This window comes from Cherax quadricarinatus, chromosome 33 (genome assembly GCF_038502225.1).
Source record: "Cherax quadricarinatus isolate ZL_2023a chromosome 33, ASM3850222v1, whole genome shotgun sequence".
In the NCBI taxonomy this organism is placed as follows: Eukaryota; Metazoa; Arthropoda; class Malacostraca; order Decapoda; family Parastacidae; genus Cherax; species Cherax quadricarinatus.
In genome coordinates, this window is record NC_091324.1 from 21,400,931 (window position 1) to 21,423,103 (window position 22,173).

A 22,173-nucleotide genomic window follows, 5' to 3' on the forward strand; every position below is an offset into this window, starting at 1 on the left:
AATCCTTGAATTAATACATTTATAGTCCCTCTTTTCCTGCCATAGCTTATCCTTCAACATTATTGCTACTCCTTCTTTAGCTCTAACTCTATTTGAAACCCCTGACCTAATCCCATTTATTCCTCTCCACTGAAACTCTCCCACCCCCTTCAGCTTTGTTTCACTTAAAGCCAGGACATCCAGCTTCTTCTCATTCATAACATCCACACTCATCTCTTTCTTATCATCTGCACAACATCCACGCACATTCAGACTTCCCACTTTGACAATTTTCTTCTTCTTATTCTTTTTAGTAATCTTTACAGGAAAAAGGGTTACTAGCCCATTGTTCCCGGCATTTTAGTTGACTTTTACAACACGCATGGCTTACGGAGGAAAGATTCTTATTCCACTTCCCCATGGATATAAAAGGAAAAGTAATAAGACCAAGAACTATTAAGATAAAATCAAAGAAAACTCAGATGAGTGTGTATAAATAAATGTGTACATGTATGTGTAGTGTGACCTAAGTGTAAGCAGAAGTAGCAAGACATACCTGTAATCTTGCATATTTATGAGACAGACAAAAGACATCAGCAATCCTACCATCATGTAAAACAATCACAGGCTTTCATTTTACACTCACTTGGCAGGACGGTAGTACCTCCCTGGGTGGTTGCTGTCTACAAACCTACTACCATTACTATTACTATAATTATTATTACTTTAAAAAGGCTGCAGAAAACAATATGAAGTTCAACGATGAGAAATTTCAATTACTTCGATATGGAAAACGTGAAGAAATTAAAACTATATCAGAGTATAAAATAAATTCCAACCACACAATAGAGCGAAAAACTAATGTAAAAGACCTGGGAGTGATCATGTCAGAGGATCTCATCTTCAAAGACCATAACATTGCATCAATCGCATCTGCTAGAAAAATGACAGGATGGATAATGAGAACCTTCAAAACTAGGGATGCCAAGCCCATGATGGCACTCTTCAGGTCACTTGTTCTATCTAGGCTGGAATATTGCTGCACACTAACAGCACCTTTCAAGGCATGTGAAATTGCTGACCTACAAAGTGTACAGAGAATCTTCACAGCACACATAACTGTGATAAAACACCTCAATTACTGGTAACGTTTGAAGCTCCTCAACCTGTACTCCTTAGAATGCAAGTAGGAGAGATACACGATTATATACACTTGGAAAATCCTAGAGGGATTAGTACAAAACTTGCACACAAAAATCACTCCCTATGAAAGCAAAAGACTCAGCAGAGGATGCAACATCCCCCCAATGAAAAGCAGGGGTACCACTAGCATGATAAGAGACAATACAGTAAGTGTCAGAGGCCCAAGATTGTTCAACTGCCTTCCAGCATACATAAAGGGGATTATCAATCGAGCCCTGGCTGTCTTCAAGAAGGCATTGGACAGGCACCTAAAGTCAGTACCTGACCAGCCGGGCTGAGGTTCGTACGTTGGGTTGTATGCGGCCAACCATAACAGCCTGGTTGATCAGGCCCTGATCCACCCTGAGGCCTGATCACAGACCAGGCCACAGGGGCATTGACCCCCCAAAACCCTCTCCAGGTATTCTCCAGGTATTATTATTATTACTGTTCTTGTTAAATATTTATAGGGGAATTGCCAAGCCTGTTAACCCTTTGACTGTCACAACCCCCAATCCTGAGGTGTCTCCTGGTGTCGCAAAATTTCAAAAAAAAAATTATTTTTCTTATGAAATGATAGAGAATCTTCTCCCGATTGTAAAGACACCAAAAAAACGAAATTTGATGGAAAACTGACGGAATTACGCTCTCGCGAAGTTAGCGACCTCGGCGATATTTAAAAATCGGCGATTTCGCCCACTTTGAGCCCTATTTTCGGCTAATTCCATTATTCCAGTCAACCAAACTCATAGCTATTTCTTCAGAACTCCATTTTTTCCATCGACTGAGTACAAGAAACTGCCAATTTACCGATTTCAACTACCTAATAACATGGTCAGAAATTTGCAATTTGGCCAATTTCACGAAAATTAAAAAATATGACAATTTCAAAATAAGGACCAGAATGAACAATGCAGACATTCCTGGCTCTAAAATAACATTTTCTTTGTTCATCAGTCATGTCTCCAGGCCCCTGTGATATTACTCTTGTTTTTTATTTTGAAATTTTATTCAAACAAAAAATAGAAGATTTACTGTTATGCAGACTACTGCAATACTGTAATAATTGTAAAAATTACATCAACCCATTCATGGCTGCATATTAGAATGGCTATTTGGACATTTATTGGACAATGACATCATTTGTTTACTTTTGAACATCGGCAAAAATCAAACATTTCCTGTACTTTGTGCTCCATTTTCAGGTTCTTTTTATAGTAAAATTAATCAAAATCACCTCTATTTCTTTAATATAGTTTCCATTCTATCAAATGAGACCAAGAAAACGAGAATACAACCACAAATACTATACGAAAATAGACCACAAAGTCGGCATTTTAATTAAAAAAAACGGTCTGAGTTTTTTTTTCTCATTATGCACTGCATGCTCCAGGATTTTTTTTATATGGTGCACACTGACCACACAGACCCATTCTCTCACATGTGGGCCTACCAGCTTTCTCCTGCCCGATTTGAAGCCGCTAGAATTTATGAGTATATATACGTCAAACACGGTACCTCGTAAACGTACATATACGGCCGCGACAGTCAAAGGGTTAAGAGTCATATGGTGCTTGGGGAATGAGAGGAAAGCAGGCTGTATCCAAGAAAGGGTAGAATTACTCTAATTGCCTGGATTAATAGCCTTTCACCAGCAACATGGCTGGTGAAGGGCTATTGAAGGGTTAAAGAGGTATAATAGTAAATGTAAAATTTCTAATCAGAAACAGATAAGAAAGCAAAAACAACAAAATATTAAATGTTATTAATATTATTAAACTTAATTAAATGTAGAGTAAATGTGTGCATTACTACTGACCTGTCTCCATTAATATCCAAAGCGAGAACTTCAAATCCATAGCTTGAAGCAAACATTTCCCCATTTAGTATCAAGTCTACTCGCAAGAGACTCACACCAATCTTTTCCCGGGTAAAAAACACAACTTCGCCAGTTCCATTAGCCCTTGGTGCACCACCAACATACGACATGTAATTACCAAAGAAGCGTCCTGCTGTCACAGAGTACCCTGAAAGAGCAAATTAATGCAATTAAACTGAAGAAATTAAAAAAATAGTACTCTGGTAATTGTTTTTCATAGGACTCAATGGTGATGTCAAGCTGTACATACAATGTTAGTATGAATGTTTTAATATTAATTTTTTTATTAACACATTGGTCGCTTCCCACCAAGGCAGGGTGGCCAGAAAAAGAAAAACTTTCATCATCATTCACTCCACCACTGTCTTGCCAGAGGCATGCTTACACTACAGTTATAAAACTACAACATTAACACCCCTCCTTCAGAGTGCAGGCACTGTACTTCCCATCTCCAGGACTCAAGTCCAGCCTGCTGGTTTCCCTGAATCCCTTCATAAATGTTACCTTGCTCACACTAACACCACATAAAGTCCTTAAAACCATTTGTCTCTATTCACTCCTATCTAACATGCTCACGCATGATTGCTAAAGTCCAAGCCCCTCGCACACAAAACCTCTTTTACCCCCTCTCTCCAAACTTATCTAAAATAAATGTTTTTTGTATTTTTAGATTAAAAAAGCTGCATATTCTTTCTTAAGACTGCATCTTGTATATGCATTTTCTTCATAGCGTAAAAGATGTAAAGGTTAAACAGTATATGCATTTTAGGTACGTATTAAACACAAGAAGACATTCAACACCTGGCAAAAACTTTGACACACTGTACTTTACAGTCACACTACTGTGCCTTCCACTGAGAAGGAAGATATGAACTGGAAGTATGCTTTGTCAACCATGTACATCTGAGAAACAAGAAAGGAAGAAAGATAAAGAATGGAATAGCAATATTAACTGCAAGGCTAATCTCAAGTGGGAAAATTTTTCAAATTTATATTACAGTGGACCCCCGGTTTACGATCAGCTCCCAATGCGACCAATTATGTAAGTGTATTTATGTAAGTGCGTTTGTATGTGTATGTTTGGGGGTCTGAAATGGACTAATCTAATTCACAATATTCCTTATGGGAACAAATTCGGTCAGTACTGGCACCTGAACATATTTCTGGAATGAAATAACATCGTAAACCGGGGGTCCACTGTAATCAGTATGATAACTACATCCAGTTCTGTGACAGGAACATGAGGTCACAGTTCTTTGTAATGATTTAAATTCTTTCTGAATACTGTTTCAAATCAACTTGATTTTGGTTTTAAACAAAAATGAAGTTATTCATTGTTATGAAGAGTATTGCTACAGTAATAAAAATTTGAAGTATCAAATATTACAAAAATTGGCTTTTGTCAAATTTCACTCACTTATTCTATTGTAACTGGATTTGCATATTTTATGTAATTGGATCTGCACATTTTATGTAATTGGTTTTGCATGTTTTTGAGTGGTTGTTTACACGGCATAAAGATTCAAATATAAATACATGCCTAAGTAACTGTACTTGTCCACAGGAGAGTCATTTTCAGTAACTGGGCCAAAATACTGTGTTTTATCCTTGAGCAAAAAGTCATCAGAGATATTAGAAGTGTGGACTGTTCCACGCCATGTGTATGGTCCAGGCACCCCAAGTACTGCTTCATCATCCAACAGTAAACCACTGGTGCCAGCCTGACAAAACCCAAATTGCTGGTGACCTCTGAAAAAAATAACATGGACTAGTAAAATATAAGTTAAACTTACAAGAAAAATATAAATAAGCAAACAATATAAAAGCCTGAAATAAAGTTTAGGACTTGTCTACAAGGTCAGTCTTTGTTCATTATTTGCCTCTGATGATGATTATTATTATCATTATTATTATTAGATTTTTAACATATTGGCCATCTCCCACTGAGGCAGGGTGACCCAAAAAAGAAAGAAATACTTTCACCATCATTCACACATAATCACTGTCTTTGTAGAGGAGCTCTGATACAACAGTTTAGATGTCACTCCAAACAATTAATATCCCAAACCCCTCCTTTAGAGTGCAGGAATTTTACTTCCCACCTTCAGGAATCAAGTCTGGCTAACCAGTTTTCCTGAATCCATTCACAAATATTACCCTGCTCACACCCAAACAGCTCGTCAGGTCCCAAAAACCACTTGTCTCCATTCACTCCTATCTAACATGTTCACACATGCGTGCTGCATGTCCAGGCCCCTTGCACATAAAACTTCATTTATCTGATTATAACCGGAATAAAATCGACTTCTTAAGGAAGCAAAGCCTTCACAAGAGTATGTGTTCAGTGTTATTTGGGTCGATATATTTAAATTACAGTGAGCAACGCTATATGACTCTTCTGGGTTTAGTGATTAGTTATGATAACAATAAAGTGCAGTGAGCTTCATAACAATATAGTAGTAGCATTAACTCTCGTTTATGTGGCTTATTTGCCAATAGTGAGGGCAGGTGCTGGTTGATGTTTATACAAGTATTGTACCAGCTGTATCCCACCTAGGAAGGGTGACCTAAAAAGAAAAACTTAAGTTTCTCTTTTTAAATTTAGTAATTTATACAGGAGAAGGGGGTTACTAGCCATGATCGCCCAACAAAGCTACTATCAGTTAAGACCCAGGGGCAAGAGGCACCTGGAGTATCTTCTGTAGGTCACAACCCCCATCACCCAGTTCCTGACCAGGCACAGTAAAAAAGACAATTCCAGAGAGGAACTTCTTCAGTCAATACACAAGAGTACTCACTCACCTAGTTGAGGTTGCAGGGGTCGAGTCCAAGCTCCTCTGTGTGTGTACTCACCTATTTGTACTCACCTATTTGTGGTTGCAGGGGTCGAGTCCTAGCTCCTGGCCCCGCCTCTTCACCGGTTGCTACTAGACCCTCTCTCTCCCCGCTCCATGAGCTTTATCAAACCTCGTCTTAAAACTGTGTATGGTTCCTGCCTCCACTACGTCATTTTCTAGGCTATTCCACTGCCTTACAACTCTATGACTGAAGAAATACTTCCTACTATCTCTCTGACTCATTTGTGTCTTCAACTTCCAATTGTGGCCTCTTGTTTCTGTGTCCCCTCCCTGGAACATCCTGTCCTTGTCCACCTTGTCTATTCCACGCAGTATTTTATATGTCGTTATCATGTCTCCCCTGACCCTCCTGTCCTCCAGTGTCGTCAGGCCGATTTCCCTTAATCTTTCTTCGTAGGACATTCCCCTTAGCTCTGGAACTAACCTTGTTGCAAACCTTTGTACTTTCTCTAGTTTCTTGACGTGCTTTATCAAGTGCGGGTTCCAAACAGGTGCTGCATACTCCAGTATGGGCCTGACATACACGGTGTACAGTGTCTTGAATGATTCCTTACTAAGGTGTCGGAATGCTGTTCTCAGGTTTGCCAGGCGCCCATATGCTGCAGCAGTTATCTGATTGATGTGTGCTTCCGGAGACATGCTCGGTGTTATACTCACCCCAAGATCTTTCTCCTTGAGTGAGGTTTGCAGTCTTTGGCCACCTAGCCTATACTCTGTCTGTGGTCTTCTGTGCCCTTCCCCTATCTTCATGACTTTGCATTTGGCAGGATTAAATTCGAGAAGCCATTTGCTGGACCAGGTGTCCAGTCTGTCCAGGTCTCTTTGAAGTCCTGCCTGGTCCTCATCAGATTTAATTCTCCTCATTAACTTCACATCATCTGCAAACAGGGACACTTCTGAGTCTAACCCTTCCGTCATGTCGTTCACATATACCAAAAATAGCACTGGTCCTAGGACCGACCCCTGTGGGACCCCGCTCGTCACAGGTGCCCACTGTGATACATCATTACGTACCATGACTCGTTGTTGCCTCCCTGTCAGGTATTCTCTGATCCATTGCAGTGCTCTTCCTGTTATATGCGCCTGATGCTCTAGCTTCTGCACTAATCTCTTGTGAGGAACTGTGTCAAAGGCCTTCTTGCAGTGTGTGTGTGTGTGTGTGTGTGTGTGTGTGTGTGTGTGTGTGTGTGTGTGTGTGTGTGTGTGTGTGTGTGTGTGTGTGTGTGTGTGTGTGTGTGTACCCACCTATTTGTGGTTGCAGGGGTCGATTCATAGCTCCTGGCCCCGCCTCTTCGCTGATTGCTACTAGGTCCTCTCTCTCCCTGCCCCATGAGCTTTATCATACCTCGCCTTAAAACTATGTATGGTTCCCGCCTCCACTACGTCACTTTCTAGGCTGTTCCATGACCTGACTACTCTATGATTGAAGAAATACTTCCTAACATCCCTTTGATTCATCTGAGTCTTCAACTTCCAATTGTGACCTCTTGTGTCTGTGTCCCCTCTCTGGAACATCCCGTCTTTGTCCACCTTGTCTATTCCGCGCAGTATTTTATGTGTCATTATCATGTCTCCCCTGACCCTCCTGTCCTCCAGAGTCGTCAGGCCGATTTCCCTCAACCTTTCTTCGTAGGACAATCCCCGTAGCTCTGGGACTAGCCTTGTTGCAAACCTTTGCACTTTCTCTAATTTCTTGACGTGCTTGACTAGGTGTGGATTCCAAACTGGTGCTGCATACTCCAGTATGGGCCTGACGTAAATGGCATACAGAGTCTTGAACGAATCCTTACTGAGGTATCGGAACGCTATCCGTAGGTTTGCCAGGCGTCCGTATGCTGCAGCAGTTATCTGACTGATGTGCGCCTCAGGAGATATGCTCGGTGTTATACTCACCCCCAGATCTTTTTCCTTGAGTGAGGTTTGCAGTCTTTGGCCATCTAAACTATATTGTGTCTGCGGTCTTCTTTGCCCTTCTCCAATCTTCATGACTTTGCATTTGGCAGGGTTAAACTCAAGGAGCCAGTTGCTGGACCAGGCTTGTAGCCTGTCCAGGTCTCTTTGTAGTCCTGCCAGATCCTCATCCTATTTTATTCTTCTCAATAACTTCACATCATCTGCAAACAAGGACACTTCTGAGTCTATCCCTTCCGTTATGTCGTTCACATATACCAAGAACAGCACAGGTCCTAGGACTGACCCCTGTGGAACCCCGCTTGTCACAAGCGCCCACTCTGACACCTCGTCACGTACCATGACTCGTTGTTGCCTCCCTGTCAGGTATTCTCTGATCCATTGCAGTGCCTTTCCTGTTATGTGTGCATGATCCTCTAGTTTTTGCAGTAACCTCTTGTGAGGGACTGTGTCGAAGGCCTTCTTGCAGTCCAACAAAATGCAGTCGATCCACCCCTCTCTTTCTTGTCTTACTTCTGTCACCTTGTCATAAAACTCTAGTAGGTTTGTGACACAGGATTTTCCTTCCCTGAAACCGTGCTGGTTGTCAATTATACACTTGTTTCTTTCCAGGTGCTCCACCACTCTCCTTCTGATGATCTTCTCCATGACCTTGCATTCTATACACGTTAGTGATACAGGTTTGTAGTTTAGTGCCTCATGTCTGTCTCACTTTTTAAAAATTGGGACTACATTTGCCATCTTCCATACCTCAGGGAGTTGCCCAGTTTCAAATGATGTGTTGAAGATCTTTGTTAATGGGACACACAATATCTCTGCTCCCTCTTTAAGGACCCACGGAGAGATGTTGTCTGGTCCCACTGCCTTTGATGTGTCAAGTTCGCATAGCAGCTTCTTCACTTCCTCCTTGGTTATATGTACCTCATCCAGCACTGGCTGGTGTACACCCCTGTTCTGATTTCCTGGAGTCCTACTGGTTTCCACTGTAAATACTTCTTTAAATCTCGTGTTGAGCTCTTCACATACCTCTCGTGTGTGTGTGTGTGTGTGTGTGTGTGTGTGTGTGTGTGTGTGTGTGTACTCACCTAATTGTACTCACCTAATTGTGGTTGCGGGGGTCGATACTCAGCTCCTGGCCCTGCCTCTTCACTGATCGCTACTGGGTCCTCTCTCTCTCTGCTTCCTGAGCTTTGTCATACCTCTTCTTAAAACTATGTATGGTTCCTGCCTCCACTACTTCATTTGCTAGTCTATTCCACTTGCTGACAACTCTATGACTGAAGAAATACTTCCTAACGTCCCTGTGACTCGTCTGAGTCTTCAGTTGTGACCCCTTGTCCCTGTGTCCCCTCTCTGGAACATCCTATCTCTGTCCACCTTGTCTATTCCCCGCAGTATCTTGTATGTCGTTATCATGTCTCCCCTGACCCTTCTGTCCTCCAGTGTCGTCAGTCCGATTTCCCTTAACCTTTCCTCGTACGACATTCCCTTGAGCTCTGGGACTAGCCTTGTTGCAAACCTTTGTACGTTCTCTAACTTCTTGACGTGCTTGACCAGGTGTGGGTTCCAGACTGGTGCTGCATACTCCAGTATGGGCCTAACATACACAGTGTACAGTGTCTTGAACGATTCCTTATTAAGGTATCGGAACGCTATTCTCAGGTTTGCCAGGCGCCCGTATGCTGCAGCAGTTATTTGGTTGATGTGTGCCTCCGGTGATGTGCTCGGTGTTATGGTCACCCGAAGGTCTTTCTCCCTGAGTGAGGTCTGTAGTCTTTGTCCACCTAGCCTATACTCTGTCTGCGGTCTTCTTTGCCCCTCCCCAATCTTCATGACTTTGCATTTGGCTGGATTGAATTCGAGAAGCCAGTTACTGGACCACATGTCCAGCCTGTCCAGGTCTCTTTGCAGTCCTGCCTCATCCTCGTCCGATTTAATTCTTCTCATCAACTTCACATCATCTGCGAACAGGGACACTTCAGAGTCTATTTCTTCCATCATGTCGTTCACATATATCAAAAATAGCACTGGTCCTAGAACTGACCCCTGTGGGACCCCGCTCGTAACAGGCGCCCACTGTGATACCTCTTCACGTACCATGACTCGTTGCTGCCTCCCTGTCAGGTATTCCCTTATCCATTGCAGTGCCCTCCCTTTTACATGCGCCTGATCCTCCAGCTTCTGCACTAATCTCTTGTGGGGAACTGTGTCAAAGGCCTTCCTGCAGTCTAGGAAAACGCAATCTACCCACCCCTCTCTCTCGTGTCTTACTTCTGTTACCTTGTCATAAAACTCCAGGAGGTTTGTGATACAGGATTTGTGTGTGTGTGTGTGTGTGTGTGTGTGTGTGTGTGTGTGTGTGTGTGTGTGTGTGTGTGTGTGTGTGTGTGTGTGTGTGTGTGTGTGTGTGTGTGTGTGTGTGTGTGAGTGTGTGAGTGTGTGTGTGTGTGTGTGTGTGTGTGTGTGTGTGTGTGTGTGTGTGTGTACTCACCTAGTTGAGGTTGCGGGGGTCGAGTCCGAGCTCCTGGCCCCGCCTCTTCACTGATCGCTACTAGGTCACTCTCCCTGAGCCGTGAGCTTTATCATACCTCTGCTTAAAGCTATGTATGGATCCTGCCTCCACTACATCGCTTCCCAAACTATTCCACTTACTGACTACTCTGTGGCTGAAGAAATCCTTCCTAACATCCCTGTGATTCATCTGTGTCTTCAGCTTCCAACTGTGTCCCCTTGTTACTGTGTCCAATCTCTGGAACATCCTGTCTTTGTCCACCTTGTCAATTCCTCTCAGTATTTTGTATGTCGTTATCATGTCCCCCCTATCTCTCCTGTCCTCCAGTGTCGTCAGGTTGATTTCCCTTAACCACTCCTCGTAGGACATACCTCTTAGCTCTGGGACTAGTCTTGTTGCAAACCTTTGCATTTTCTCTAGTTTCTTTACGTGCTTGGCTAGGTGTGGGTTCCAAACTGGTGCCGCATACTCCAATATGGACCTAACGTACACGGTGTACAGGGTCCTGAACGATTCCTTATTAAGATGTCGGAATGCTGTTCTGAGGTTTGCTAGGCGCCCACATGCTGCGGCAGTTATTTGGTTGATGTGCGCTTCAGGAGATGTGCCTGGTGTTATACTCACCCCAAGATTTTTTTCCTTGAGTGAGGTTTGTAGTCTCTGGCCCCCTAGACTGTACTCCGTCTGCGGTCTTCTTTGCCCTTCCCCAAGGGCAAAGAAGACTGCAGACGGAGTGTGTGTGTGTGTGTGTGTGTGTGTGTGTGTGTGTGTGTGTGTGTATGTGTGTGTGTGTGTGTGTGTGCGCTCAACTATTTGTGGTTGCAGGGGTCGATTCATAGCTCCTGGCTCCAGTGTGTGTGTGTGCGTGTGTGCGCATGCATGCGCGTGCCTGCGGACATGTACGTATGTACATATATACATTATTACATTGGCCATCTCTCACCGAGTCAGGGTGATCCAAAAAAGAAAGAAAAACCCAAAAAGAAAGAAAAAACTTTCAATATTCAACACTTTCACCATCATTCATACATAATCACCGTCTTTGCAAAGACGCTCAGATACGACAGTTTAGACGTCCCTCCAAACTGCCAATATCCCAAACCCCTCCTTTAAAATGCAGGCATTGTAGTCCCATTTCCAGGACTCAAGTTTGGCTAACCGGTTTCCCTGAATTCCTTTACAAAATATTATCCTGCTCACACTCCAACAGCTCGTCAGGTCCCAAAACCCATTAATCTCCATTCACTCCTATCTAACACGCTCACGCATGCCTGCTGAAAGTCCAAGCCCAATCTCCCACAAAATCTCCTTTACCCCGTCCCTCCAACCTTTTCGGGGACGAACCCTACCCTGCCTTCCTTCTCATACAGATTTACATGCTCTCCAAGTCATTCTACTTTGTTCCATTCTCTCTAAATGACCAAACCACCTCAACAGCTCCCTCTTCAGCCCTCTAATTAATACTTTTAGTAACTCCACATACATACATGCATGCACGGATGCATGTGCACACAAGTGATGTAGTGGAGGCATGAACAATACATAGCTTTAAGACGAGGTATGACAAAGCTCAGGAAGCAGAGAGAGAGAGAGAGAGAGGACCTAGTAGCGATCAGTGAAGAGGCGGGGCCACGGGTTGAGTCTCGACCCCTGCAACCACAATTAGGTGAGTACACACTTGCTTGTGTATTGACTGAAGAATTATTATAATCATGGGGGAGCGCTAAACCCATAGGATTATACAGCGCATGTGGGGGGATGGAAGGCATTTAGGCTCAATTTAGGGAACTGGAGCACAGATCCAATTCCCTAGATTAAGAGCCCTTCACCAGCATCAAGGAACCTCCCTTGACGGGACTGACTGAAGAAGCCTCTTCCACAGGTGAAATCTCTCAACAAAGTTCCTCTCTGGAATTCTCTTTTTTCTGTGCCTGGTCTGGAACCGGGCGACGGGGTGGTGACCCCTGACCCCCAGGTGCCTCTTGCCCCTAGGTCATATTTACAGTAGTGCTGTAGCCTTTGAGCTCTGTTGAACTTCAGTGTTACATTGTTCTATATAATATTAATCTTTTGAATGTATTTAGACGACCTGGTTGAGGTGTCACTGTGTTGGATTCTTGTGTATTAATCTGTTCTGTGTTTTATATCAACTTGCATTTGCATTGCTTTAAATAAAATATAAAAAAAAAATTGCTACAGCGTATAAGGATAATTATCAGGTTTTTGTTCTCAAATGCCTTCTACTGTTTTGTTCTGCTGAAAGTATAAAATATTTCCTTCCATTATCTTGTCAACTACTAAAAATACTATACGAAGAACACTTAAATTTAAACATACTAAAAATAAATGAACCACTGTTTTAAATAATATAAACTTACTCATTAACAGGCTTGCCTCGGCATGGTTCCAGATAGTCAACAACTTCAAACTGGTGTGAAAGAATGTAACACAGGCCAAAGCCCCACTGGAAGCCCTTGCCTTTGTGCATGTAGCGATGGGCACACACCTGAGCAAATAGAATCTTATAATAAATAAAATAAATAAATAAATTATATACTATATCTATCTATATATATTATACGTAGTATGCATATTTTTTTTTTCAACACGTCGGCCGTTTCCCACCGAGGCAGGGTGACCCAAAAAGAAAAAAAACTTTCATCATCATTCAACACTTTCACCATCACTCATACATAATCACTGTCCTTGCGAAGGTGCTCAGATATGACAGTTTAGAAGTTCATTCAATCTGCCAACATCCCAAACCCCTTCCCCCAAAGTGCAAGCATTGTACTTTCCACCTCCAGGACTCGAGTCCAGCCAACCGGCTTCCCCGAACCCCCCCTCACAAACTAAATATATATATATATATATATATATATATATATATATATATATATATATATATATATATATATATATATATATCTAGGTAGTAGGTTGGTAGACAGCAACCGCCCAGGGAGGTACTACCGTCCTGCCAGGTGAGTGTAAAACTGAAGCCTGTAATTGTTTTACACGATGGTAGGATTGCTGGTTTCTTTTTTTTTCTGTCTCATGCACATGCAAGATTTCAGGTACGTCTTGCTACTTCTACTTACACTTAGGTCACACTAACATACATGTACAAGCATATATATACACCCCTTTGGGTTTTCTTCTATTTTCTTTCTAGTTCTTGTTCTTGTTTATTTCCTCTTACCTCCATAGGGAAGTGGAACAGAATTCTTCCTCCGTAAGCCATGCGTGTTGTAAGAGGCGACTAAAATGCCGGGAGCAAGGGGCTAGTAACCCCTTCTCCTGTATATATTACTAAATGTAAAAGGAGAATCTTTCGTTTTTCCTTTTGGGCCACCCCGCCTCAGTGGGATACGGCCAGTGTGTTGAAAGAAAATATATATATATATATATATATATATATATATATATAAATATATATATATATATATATATATATATATATATATATTATTCTTTCAACAAACCGGCCGTATCCCACCGAGGCAGGGTGGTCCAAAAAGAAAAACAAAAGTTTCTCTTTTAAAATTTAGTAATTTATACAGGAGGAGTTACTAGCCCCTTGCTCCCGGCATTTTAGTCGCCTCTTACAACACACATTGCTTACGGAGGAAGAATTCTGTTTCAGTTCCCCACGGAGATAACAGGAAATAAACAAGAACAAGAACTAGCAAGAAAATAGAAGAAAACCCAGAGGGGTGTGTGTGTGTGTGTATATATGTCTGAGGGCAATGTGTGGTGTGAATATAATGCAGAGAATTCGTAGTTTGGAAGTTAGGAGGAGGTGCGGGATTACCAAAACTGTTGTCCAGAGGGCTGAGGAAGGGTTGTTGAGGTGGTTCGGACATGTAGAGAGAATGGAGCGAAACAGAATGACTTCAAGAGTGTATCAGTCTGTAGTGGAAGGAAGGCGGGGTAGGGGTCGGCCTAGGAAGGGTTGGAGGGAGGGGGTAAAGGAGGTTTTGTGTGCGAGGGGCTTGGACTTCCAGCAGGCATGCTTGAGCGTGTTTGATAGGAGTGAATGGAGACAAATGGTTTTTAATACTTGACGTGCTGTTGGAGTGTGAGCAAAGTAACATTTATGAAGGGATTCAGGGAAACCGGCAGGCCGGACTTGAGTCCTGGAGATGGGAAGTACAGTGCCTGCACTCTGAAGGAGGGGTGTTAATGTTGCAGTTTAAAAACTGTAGTGTAAAGCACCCTTCTGGCAAGACAGTGATGGAGTGAATGATGGTGAAAGTTTTTCTTTTTCGGGCCACCCTGCCTTGGTGGGAATCGGCCGGTGTGATAAAAAAAAAAAAAAAAAAAAAAAAATAATATATATATATATATATATATATATATATATATATATATATATATATATATAGATATATATATATATATATATATATATATATATATATATGCTTATACATACACAAATAACCCGCACATAAAAGAGAAGCTTACGACGACGTTTCGGTCCGACTTGGACCATTGACAAAGTCACACACATTGACTTTGTCAATGGTCCAAGTCGGACCGAAACGTCGTCGTAAGCTTCTCTCTTTTATGTGCGGGTTATTTGTGTATCGTTCCAGTCACGGTACTGTGCCTTTTTTTTTTTTGTTATTTTTGCTTATACATGTATGTGTAGTGTAACCTAAGTGTAAGAAGGAGTAGCAAGACGTACCTGAAACCTTGCATGTTTATGAGACAGAAAAAAAGACACCAGCAATCCTACCATCATGTAAAACAATTACAGGTTTCCGTTTTACACGGTAAATTATATACATATATATATATATATATATATATATATATATATATATATATATATATATATATATATATATATATATATATTTAACAAGTCAGCCGTTTCCCACCGAGGCAGGGTGACCCAAAAAGAAAATACTTTCATCATCATTCAACACTTTCACCTCACTCACACATAATCACTGTTTTGCAACTGATCAAATGAAACTGCTGGCCCACAGATGGCTCCAATTTCATCCTGTTCCCTACTTGTATGTCTCATAACAATAAAAATGCTTTCAAATGAGCTGATGTAGGTAACAGCTCTTAGCTTGCCAATAAAGTTAGGAATCCTTAACCTGTAAATAGCTTGCCAATAAAGCTAGGGATCCTTAACCTTGTCAAACCCTGTGTGAAAAAAAAAAACAGTTTAGAAGCATATATAAAGATACACGACATATCCCTCCAAACTGCTAATATCCCGAAACCCCTCCTTTAGAGTGCAGGCATTGTACTTCCCATTCCAGGACTCGAGTCCGGCTATATAAAAATAACCGGTTTCCCTGAATCCATTCACTAAATCCTGCTCACACTCCAACAGATCGTCAGGTCCCAAATACCATTCGTCTCCATTCACTCCTATCGAACACGCTCATGCACGCCTGCTGGAAGTCCAAGCCCCTCGCCCACAAAACCTTCCTTACCCCTTCCTTCCAACCTTTTCGAGGACGACCCCTAAGTCAAGGAATAAGGCGACAATATAACCGCATAATTTTTACAATAAGCACAACCTACACGAAAAACTTACCAAAATTTTTCCGCCAGGTTTCTGACTTTTAAGAGTAACACCAAGCCACTGGTCATCTTTGATCTCATCTTCTGAAGGCTCTGTTAAAGATTCGCCTGAATCTGCAAAAGGCAGGTATGTTACATAGAGTAGCGGAGAAACGTTCTGGTGTGCCAAAATTCTTTCGTTCCCTCGCTGTTTTATGAATAGGTAACCTACCTTATAGTAGGATATTCTACTGCTGAGGTAACTTCTCAGATCTGACTGCTTTAACACTTTGATATTTACAAAAAAGTTACAAAGCATAGTGAAAGCTCACAAGAAACTAGTCATAATGGAGACTGAATAATTATGCTCACATTATATACAACTGTTTAGCACTGAAAATAAGCAAAACTTTACTGAACACTTTGCAAAACAATACTAAAAGCTTGTACTCTACATAACAGTTTAAAAGCTAAGCTTTAAGCAATATCAATTCAATACTGACAATAATGCAGGAATATAAATTTACCAAATGACAGACCACAATCACACCACAGTGGCTGCCATCCCCAAGATTCATAACCAAGCATATCATATCATATATCATAACCGGTGCACAGGCATAGCATGAAATGTCCAGAAAAATCAAATCTGAATCAGAAGGCTGACATACTACTTGAACAAAAATATCAAAGGTCTCTGCTGAAAGTCATACTAAAAATATGTATCCTTCAACATATATCTCTGATACTGTTGCTGAGGCTATACCAACTGATGAAGATTAATATTTCTTATACATAACATAAATACATTCCACTCTGACCAAACTGGAAAATAAACAAAGGAATGACTATTTTTTTTTTGTCTGAAAACGTGATTCCTGATTATATTCCAGTCTAGCCATACATAAAAAAAAGCGACCTCCATCGGTGCCACATGTAATATGTGCAACATATGGAATTTTGGAACCCATGACAGCACCTGAACAACAAAGCATGAAATACGAACCTAAGAATATCAGGCAATACAACATACCAAAAAAAAAAAAAAACTGCGAAATCAAAATATTGTTTTGCTTCTGTGGTTCTTAAAATGAAATCAAACATAATTTGTCAATAATTTTAAAACAACTTCAAGTTTCTAAATACTTTTTTTAAATGTAACCCAATGCCAAAAAAAACTAAAATAATCTTAAGAGCAACAGAAGCCAACTTGCCATAAGGTTCCATCATGCTGACAACATAGTAATTCAAAATGCAACTGAAATAAAAAGAAAACCTTAACATAACAAAAACCACTTATTAAAACAGCTCTCAGCAGCCTATTCTCGAGAAGGCGATGCAACTGAAAAAGTCATACCAACATAAAAGATGATAAAACAACCAAAGTCCTGTGGGAAAGGGACAGACAAGGAAGGTTGAAAACATAGGTACATCAGTACCATGTAAGAAGAGAGAATATGGAAGATGCGAGATGATGGAGAATAGAGATGGTGGATGAAGAGGAGTTAGTGTTAGGTTTGTGATATGAGGGAGAGAGGAAAGATGGTAAGTGAACGACAAGAATTTCAGAAAGATGAGACGAGGGCAGAAGTAGAGGCGGTAAGATGGGATATAAAAGAATGGGCAGTATGCTGGATTGTTATGTAAATACATTAATGAATAAAGAGATGCATGGAAGAGAGGTGAAAGAATTTGAAAAAGTAAATTTATTTTTTTATTGTGAGATGATTCATGAAACGTGGTTAAAATTCTGATGATAAAGTTACAGGGTAAGGAAGAAGAAAAGAATGTAATTCATTACACGGTGGGTTGGAGGAGGGAAAGGGGAGGAGGAATAGGGAAAGGGGAGGAGGAACTGATGCAGGAACCATGCAGAACTCAAGAAAAATGCACAAAAAAATACATGCAAAGTACTTGCAACATGTTTTTGCAGTGTTGGCCATTCAAAAAGCGCATTCAACATGACAATCTGATGAATTTTGTTAGTTAAATTTCAGTGTTTTACAAGGCTTCGGTTGCTGTAAAATGTCTTGATCATTAGTATAATTATGCTCAACGGGTCTACCCTTGTTCCGTTTACACAAAAATTTCTCTGTAGTCTTTTCATTATTAAAACAAATGCTTTACAAATATGTTAAAATATTTTCAACTACCGCAATTAAAGCACGGCATTCTTCCTATACTTATGTGTGACAACCTTAATAAAAATAAGGTACATACTACGAAAAAATCTTATGTTGTGACCTTAAATTTTTAACGGGGTGAACCGGTGAGCCAGCGGAAGGCCTCGGTCATACGACCAAAAGCGCCATGGAGTTAGAGGGTTATCATACGACTAAGACCCACGACAAGAAACACTTGTCCTGTTTTGTGATAAATAAAATACCACCACCACATACTGTTCAGTATTTGCAATAGCTTGAACGTCTTCAAATCTATGCATAAGCTGACATATTTACAGTAAAAAATGAATTTAACAATACGTGTCCTCTGATAAAGTCTGTTCAAACTACATGTTTCTAACTCTTGTCATTTTACTATTTTCGAATACAGTGTGGCCGGGGGGGGGGGGGTATTTAAAAAAGGCTAACCTTTGTATGTAATTATTTACCCCCCCCCTCCCACCTCCAGGGGTTTGATTTATTTTTGGTAGAGTAATAAGCATTTTAACCATAAACAAATACCCATATTATTACCCAAAGCACTAGAGGTGGTATCTTCCTACATATTATATATATATATATATATATATATATATATATATATATATATATATATATATATATATATATATATATATTATATTCATTATCTGGTTATATTAATAAAAGAAATATTTTTTAAATGTGTGGTTAATCACAGACTTATAATGTACTATACATGTAATAGGAGAACACTTGGTAAAACAATGGTTCAGACGAAGATCTTCGCTCTGATCTAACTGCCCAACTAACAAGAAAAATATGGTACCACAAGTCATTATATTAAATCCATTTTAAAGTGCAACGTGATCTTTTTTCATTATAAGAGATAGAAAAGTAAAGAATCACTCGACATTCTATTTCTTAAAAACTATTATTCCTAAAATTACTGTGAGGCGCCTTACAAATGCATTATTTTAAAGATATAAAAGTCCTATTTATGGTGCATTATTGTGTAGTTTAAATGTGATAACTGTGGCTGTGGCATCAGATTTATGTGAATATAAGGCACACTTTTTTGTGGTAAAATATATTTACAAAATGAATTTTTGAGATTCTAGATAGTTTAGGTATTTTTGTATATTGATCCAGCTTGCTCATACATACATTTTAATTACATTTATTTATATTTATAAATTGGACCTTTATCTACATTACTCAAACGGCTAAATTGTCTTTAGTATATTAATAGCCACCACATACCAATATAAATTATAGTTTTATTTCATGTCAATTTTATTATGTATATGAAGGTCACAGCAAACCTTCCTATGTAGTGTTTACGTTTCGAAATGTCTTCGGCAGAATTACCCAGTCAATAATACCACGCAAGACGAGAATAAAATCGTAAATGCACATCCTAAATTGAACAAACAGTAAATTCCTCTTGGTCTACGATGTCTTGGATGCAGTTAACTGCAGCGGGGAAGTTTGGCTGCAGTAGGTGTACTTACAATGTTACAGGCGTAGTTATACACTGCTACAGTGTATGAGCACTGCTGCTGGCGTAAGTATAGTCACATAGGTGTACAAGCCCTGAAGCAAGCATGGGTACTCCTACAAATGTATAAGAACTGTTGCAGGCGTAGGTGTACTGCATGGCAAAGAATGGTAAAACAGGGGCATGTCGCTATCAGTAAAAATTACGTTTTTTTTTTCAAACGAGAAGCTAGTTTACTATGCACCTCATGTTCATCACGTCAACGGCAACGCAAAAAAATACAAGGATCACAATGGATGTAGCATATCCCACTGTGTAATTATTATCTGTGGAATCATAGTGAAGTTCCAGGTGTGATTCCGAGGCATAGCCACGGTAGGTTAGTCAATAGGAAGCTGTGGATTGAAGGACTGAGCAAATACGGCAATCACAAACACGATATTAGTTTCTACGAGAAAACACTGTTTCAATCATTTGGATGCTGGTAAAATCATTTATATAAGAAAGGTCAATGATGTGAGGAACAATGATATGGAGTGACAGTGAGTGACTACGAACACGGCGGAGGTTAACTCAGTATCCATCTAAGTAATTGTGCTCGTTGTGGCGTAATTATATGAGGTTTACCTCCGTCGATCAACTGGATGAAATATGACGGATGTAACTTATTGGTCGTGCATGACGCGGCTGCCCCAGCAAGCAAATAGCTAGAAGGAGGGAAGATGGGAGGCGGGGGGGGAAGAGGGTTTAATGATGCCTAAGGTGGTACTAGTACTGTTAGGGAGGGGTGGGGTGGGCAGTCAAAGGTCGTGCCTAGGCACGGTAAGGAAATGCTATGTGAACATAAGGTGCTGTATGTGAGGCAAATGCGTAATGTTAAATCAATCCCAGATGGTGAAGCCACATGCTGGGCATCGAGGGCCCCGGGCGGTGGTGGTGGTGTGGTTGTGGTGGAGGATGATGGGGGTTAAACTTACAGTCAAAGTCGTAGAGCCCTGTTTCCGGATCTGTAAGAAGTAAGCAACATACATAACGTAAGACAAACATTTTTTTTTTTTTTTGAAGAGTGAATATAAATCAAACATTTAAAAGCAAACAAACATAAATGAAAAAATGTAATTTGTGTCAGAAGGTTACCTGAACACTTTCCTGATACTGCTGCTTCACTTTTGATCACTTATACGTTGTTGATACATGATATAATAAACCTTTAAAGTGTTAAATAAAACTGAAAAATGAATACAGAAAATTATGTAATGTGTCTATGTCTGTAAAACTTTAATTAGGTATTCCCGATGGGGAACCTTAAGTAAATGCCTGATATTTTTCCTTTTTGCCCTTCCTACCAAGTTTTCTTATAACTTAAGAACCACTGATCTGATAGTCTCCTATTTTTGAACACTGATGTACTTTAACTAGGGAAAGGGTTCTGAAACTATTAGAACATGTGGGTGTCCTCTGGTCAATTTTATGAGACCATTCCTGGATTTGATTGCAGAATAATCTGAGAAAGCCTCGTCTGCTTGGCTTCAAACTTTCAACACTTCTGTGTCTTAGAAGACTGACATTGTTATTGGAGTGTGTGGAGTTTACAATTTACCAGTTTTATTTAAAAAGTGTAGTATCATTTTCGTGAAAAATTTTGAGTTTGCCTCTTCTGAATGACTTCAATTTTTAATGGCTGATGTACCATATAGAGAAGATGGTACCCAATAAGTTTAGTCTCTGTAGATGGAAATTTACCAATATCCTAACAAAGTTAATAAACTTGGAACTGCTGAATTCCAACCAATAACAACCAATAATTAGTTTTATCTGTACGGTTTCACATGAGAACTGTTAGCCAATTACTGATTTATAATTTGAAATAAATTATCACCGAACTTTTGAATATTATGCAAAAAAAAAGCTATAAATTTCAGATATCGACTGTATTATTAACAGAGAACAGCCAAAATATTTTCACCAATAAAATAGATTTTTGTTTTATGAAGCACTGCAAGCACACGAACTGAGGCCACCAGTATAACAGGTAATGCAATATTTTGTATTTACTACCATTTAATGCTTAGCACCATCATAAAGGCGTGACAGCAGAAGTATCAAGTGAAGTGTATCCAAACGTTCAGACACAAATTGAATTTTTCGATTCATGCACAGAGAGAAATGAGCAAATGAAGAAAATCTTGTATGTAGATCTAAGTTAAGATAGTTTTGTAATAATTTATCGTGTCACTTGTAACTGGACACATATATTTGTATTTCTGTACAATTTAAATATTGTTAAGATGTCTATAGTGAGAAGAAGAAGTTAAAGAATTTTTAATGTTACAAAGAAAGAAAACACCAAGTTTGGTTCTCACTCCGAACATGGAACGCACTTTAAACTCTCAGCAAAACTGACTGAGATATTGGGTAAAACACAATGCAACATGCAAATCAGTGAAGGCTAGTCCAGCACCTATAGTACGGAGTGAGAGCCGTGACCTTAACTGACATAGCTTGTCAGAGAAACAGTCATGAACAGGGAGAGTCAGAGTGCGATAAAAGTCACGTGTGCGCGGGCGGGGAGGTACATATATATATGTAGTGCCGTAGTAACAGCCAGTCGTATGGCCACCATCGGCGCCTCATACAGCAATAGCCGTCTCAGCAACATCCGGCAACATTTTTACAGC

At 40.2% G+C, this 22,173-nt stretch overlaps 1 protein-coding gene across 2 annotated transcripts in view; it reads right to left on the reverse strand.

The window, feature by feature from the left end:
* LOC128693994 (uncharacterized) overlaps positions 1–22,173 on the reverse strand; it is a 345,009-nt gene that overhangs the window by 39,194 nt on the left and 283,642 nt on the right. Inside the window, exons 3-7 of one of the 2 annotated variants that reach the window (XM_070090909.1) lie at positions 20,473–20,502; positions 15,888–15,988; positions 12,700–12,827; positions 4,581–4,789; positions 2,981–3,188 (exon numbers count right to left, since the gene is read on the reverse strand). In XM_070090909.1, coding sequence (XP_069947010.1) covers positions 2,981–3,188; positions 4,581–4,789; positions 12,700–12,827; positions 15,888–15,988; positions 20,473–20,502 — 676 coding nt within the window. The remainder of the gene's footprint in view (positions 1–2,980; positions 3,189–4,580; positions 4,790–12,699; positions 12,828–15,887; positions 15,989–20,472; positions 20,503–22,173) is intronic. The other variant, XM_070090910.1, reaches the window with a different exon arrangement.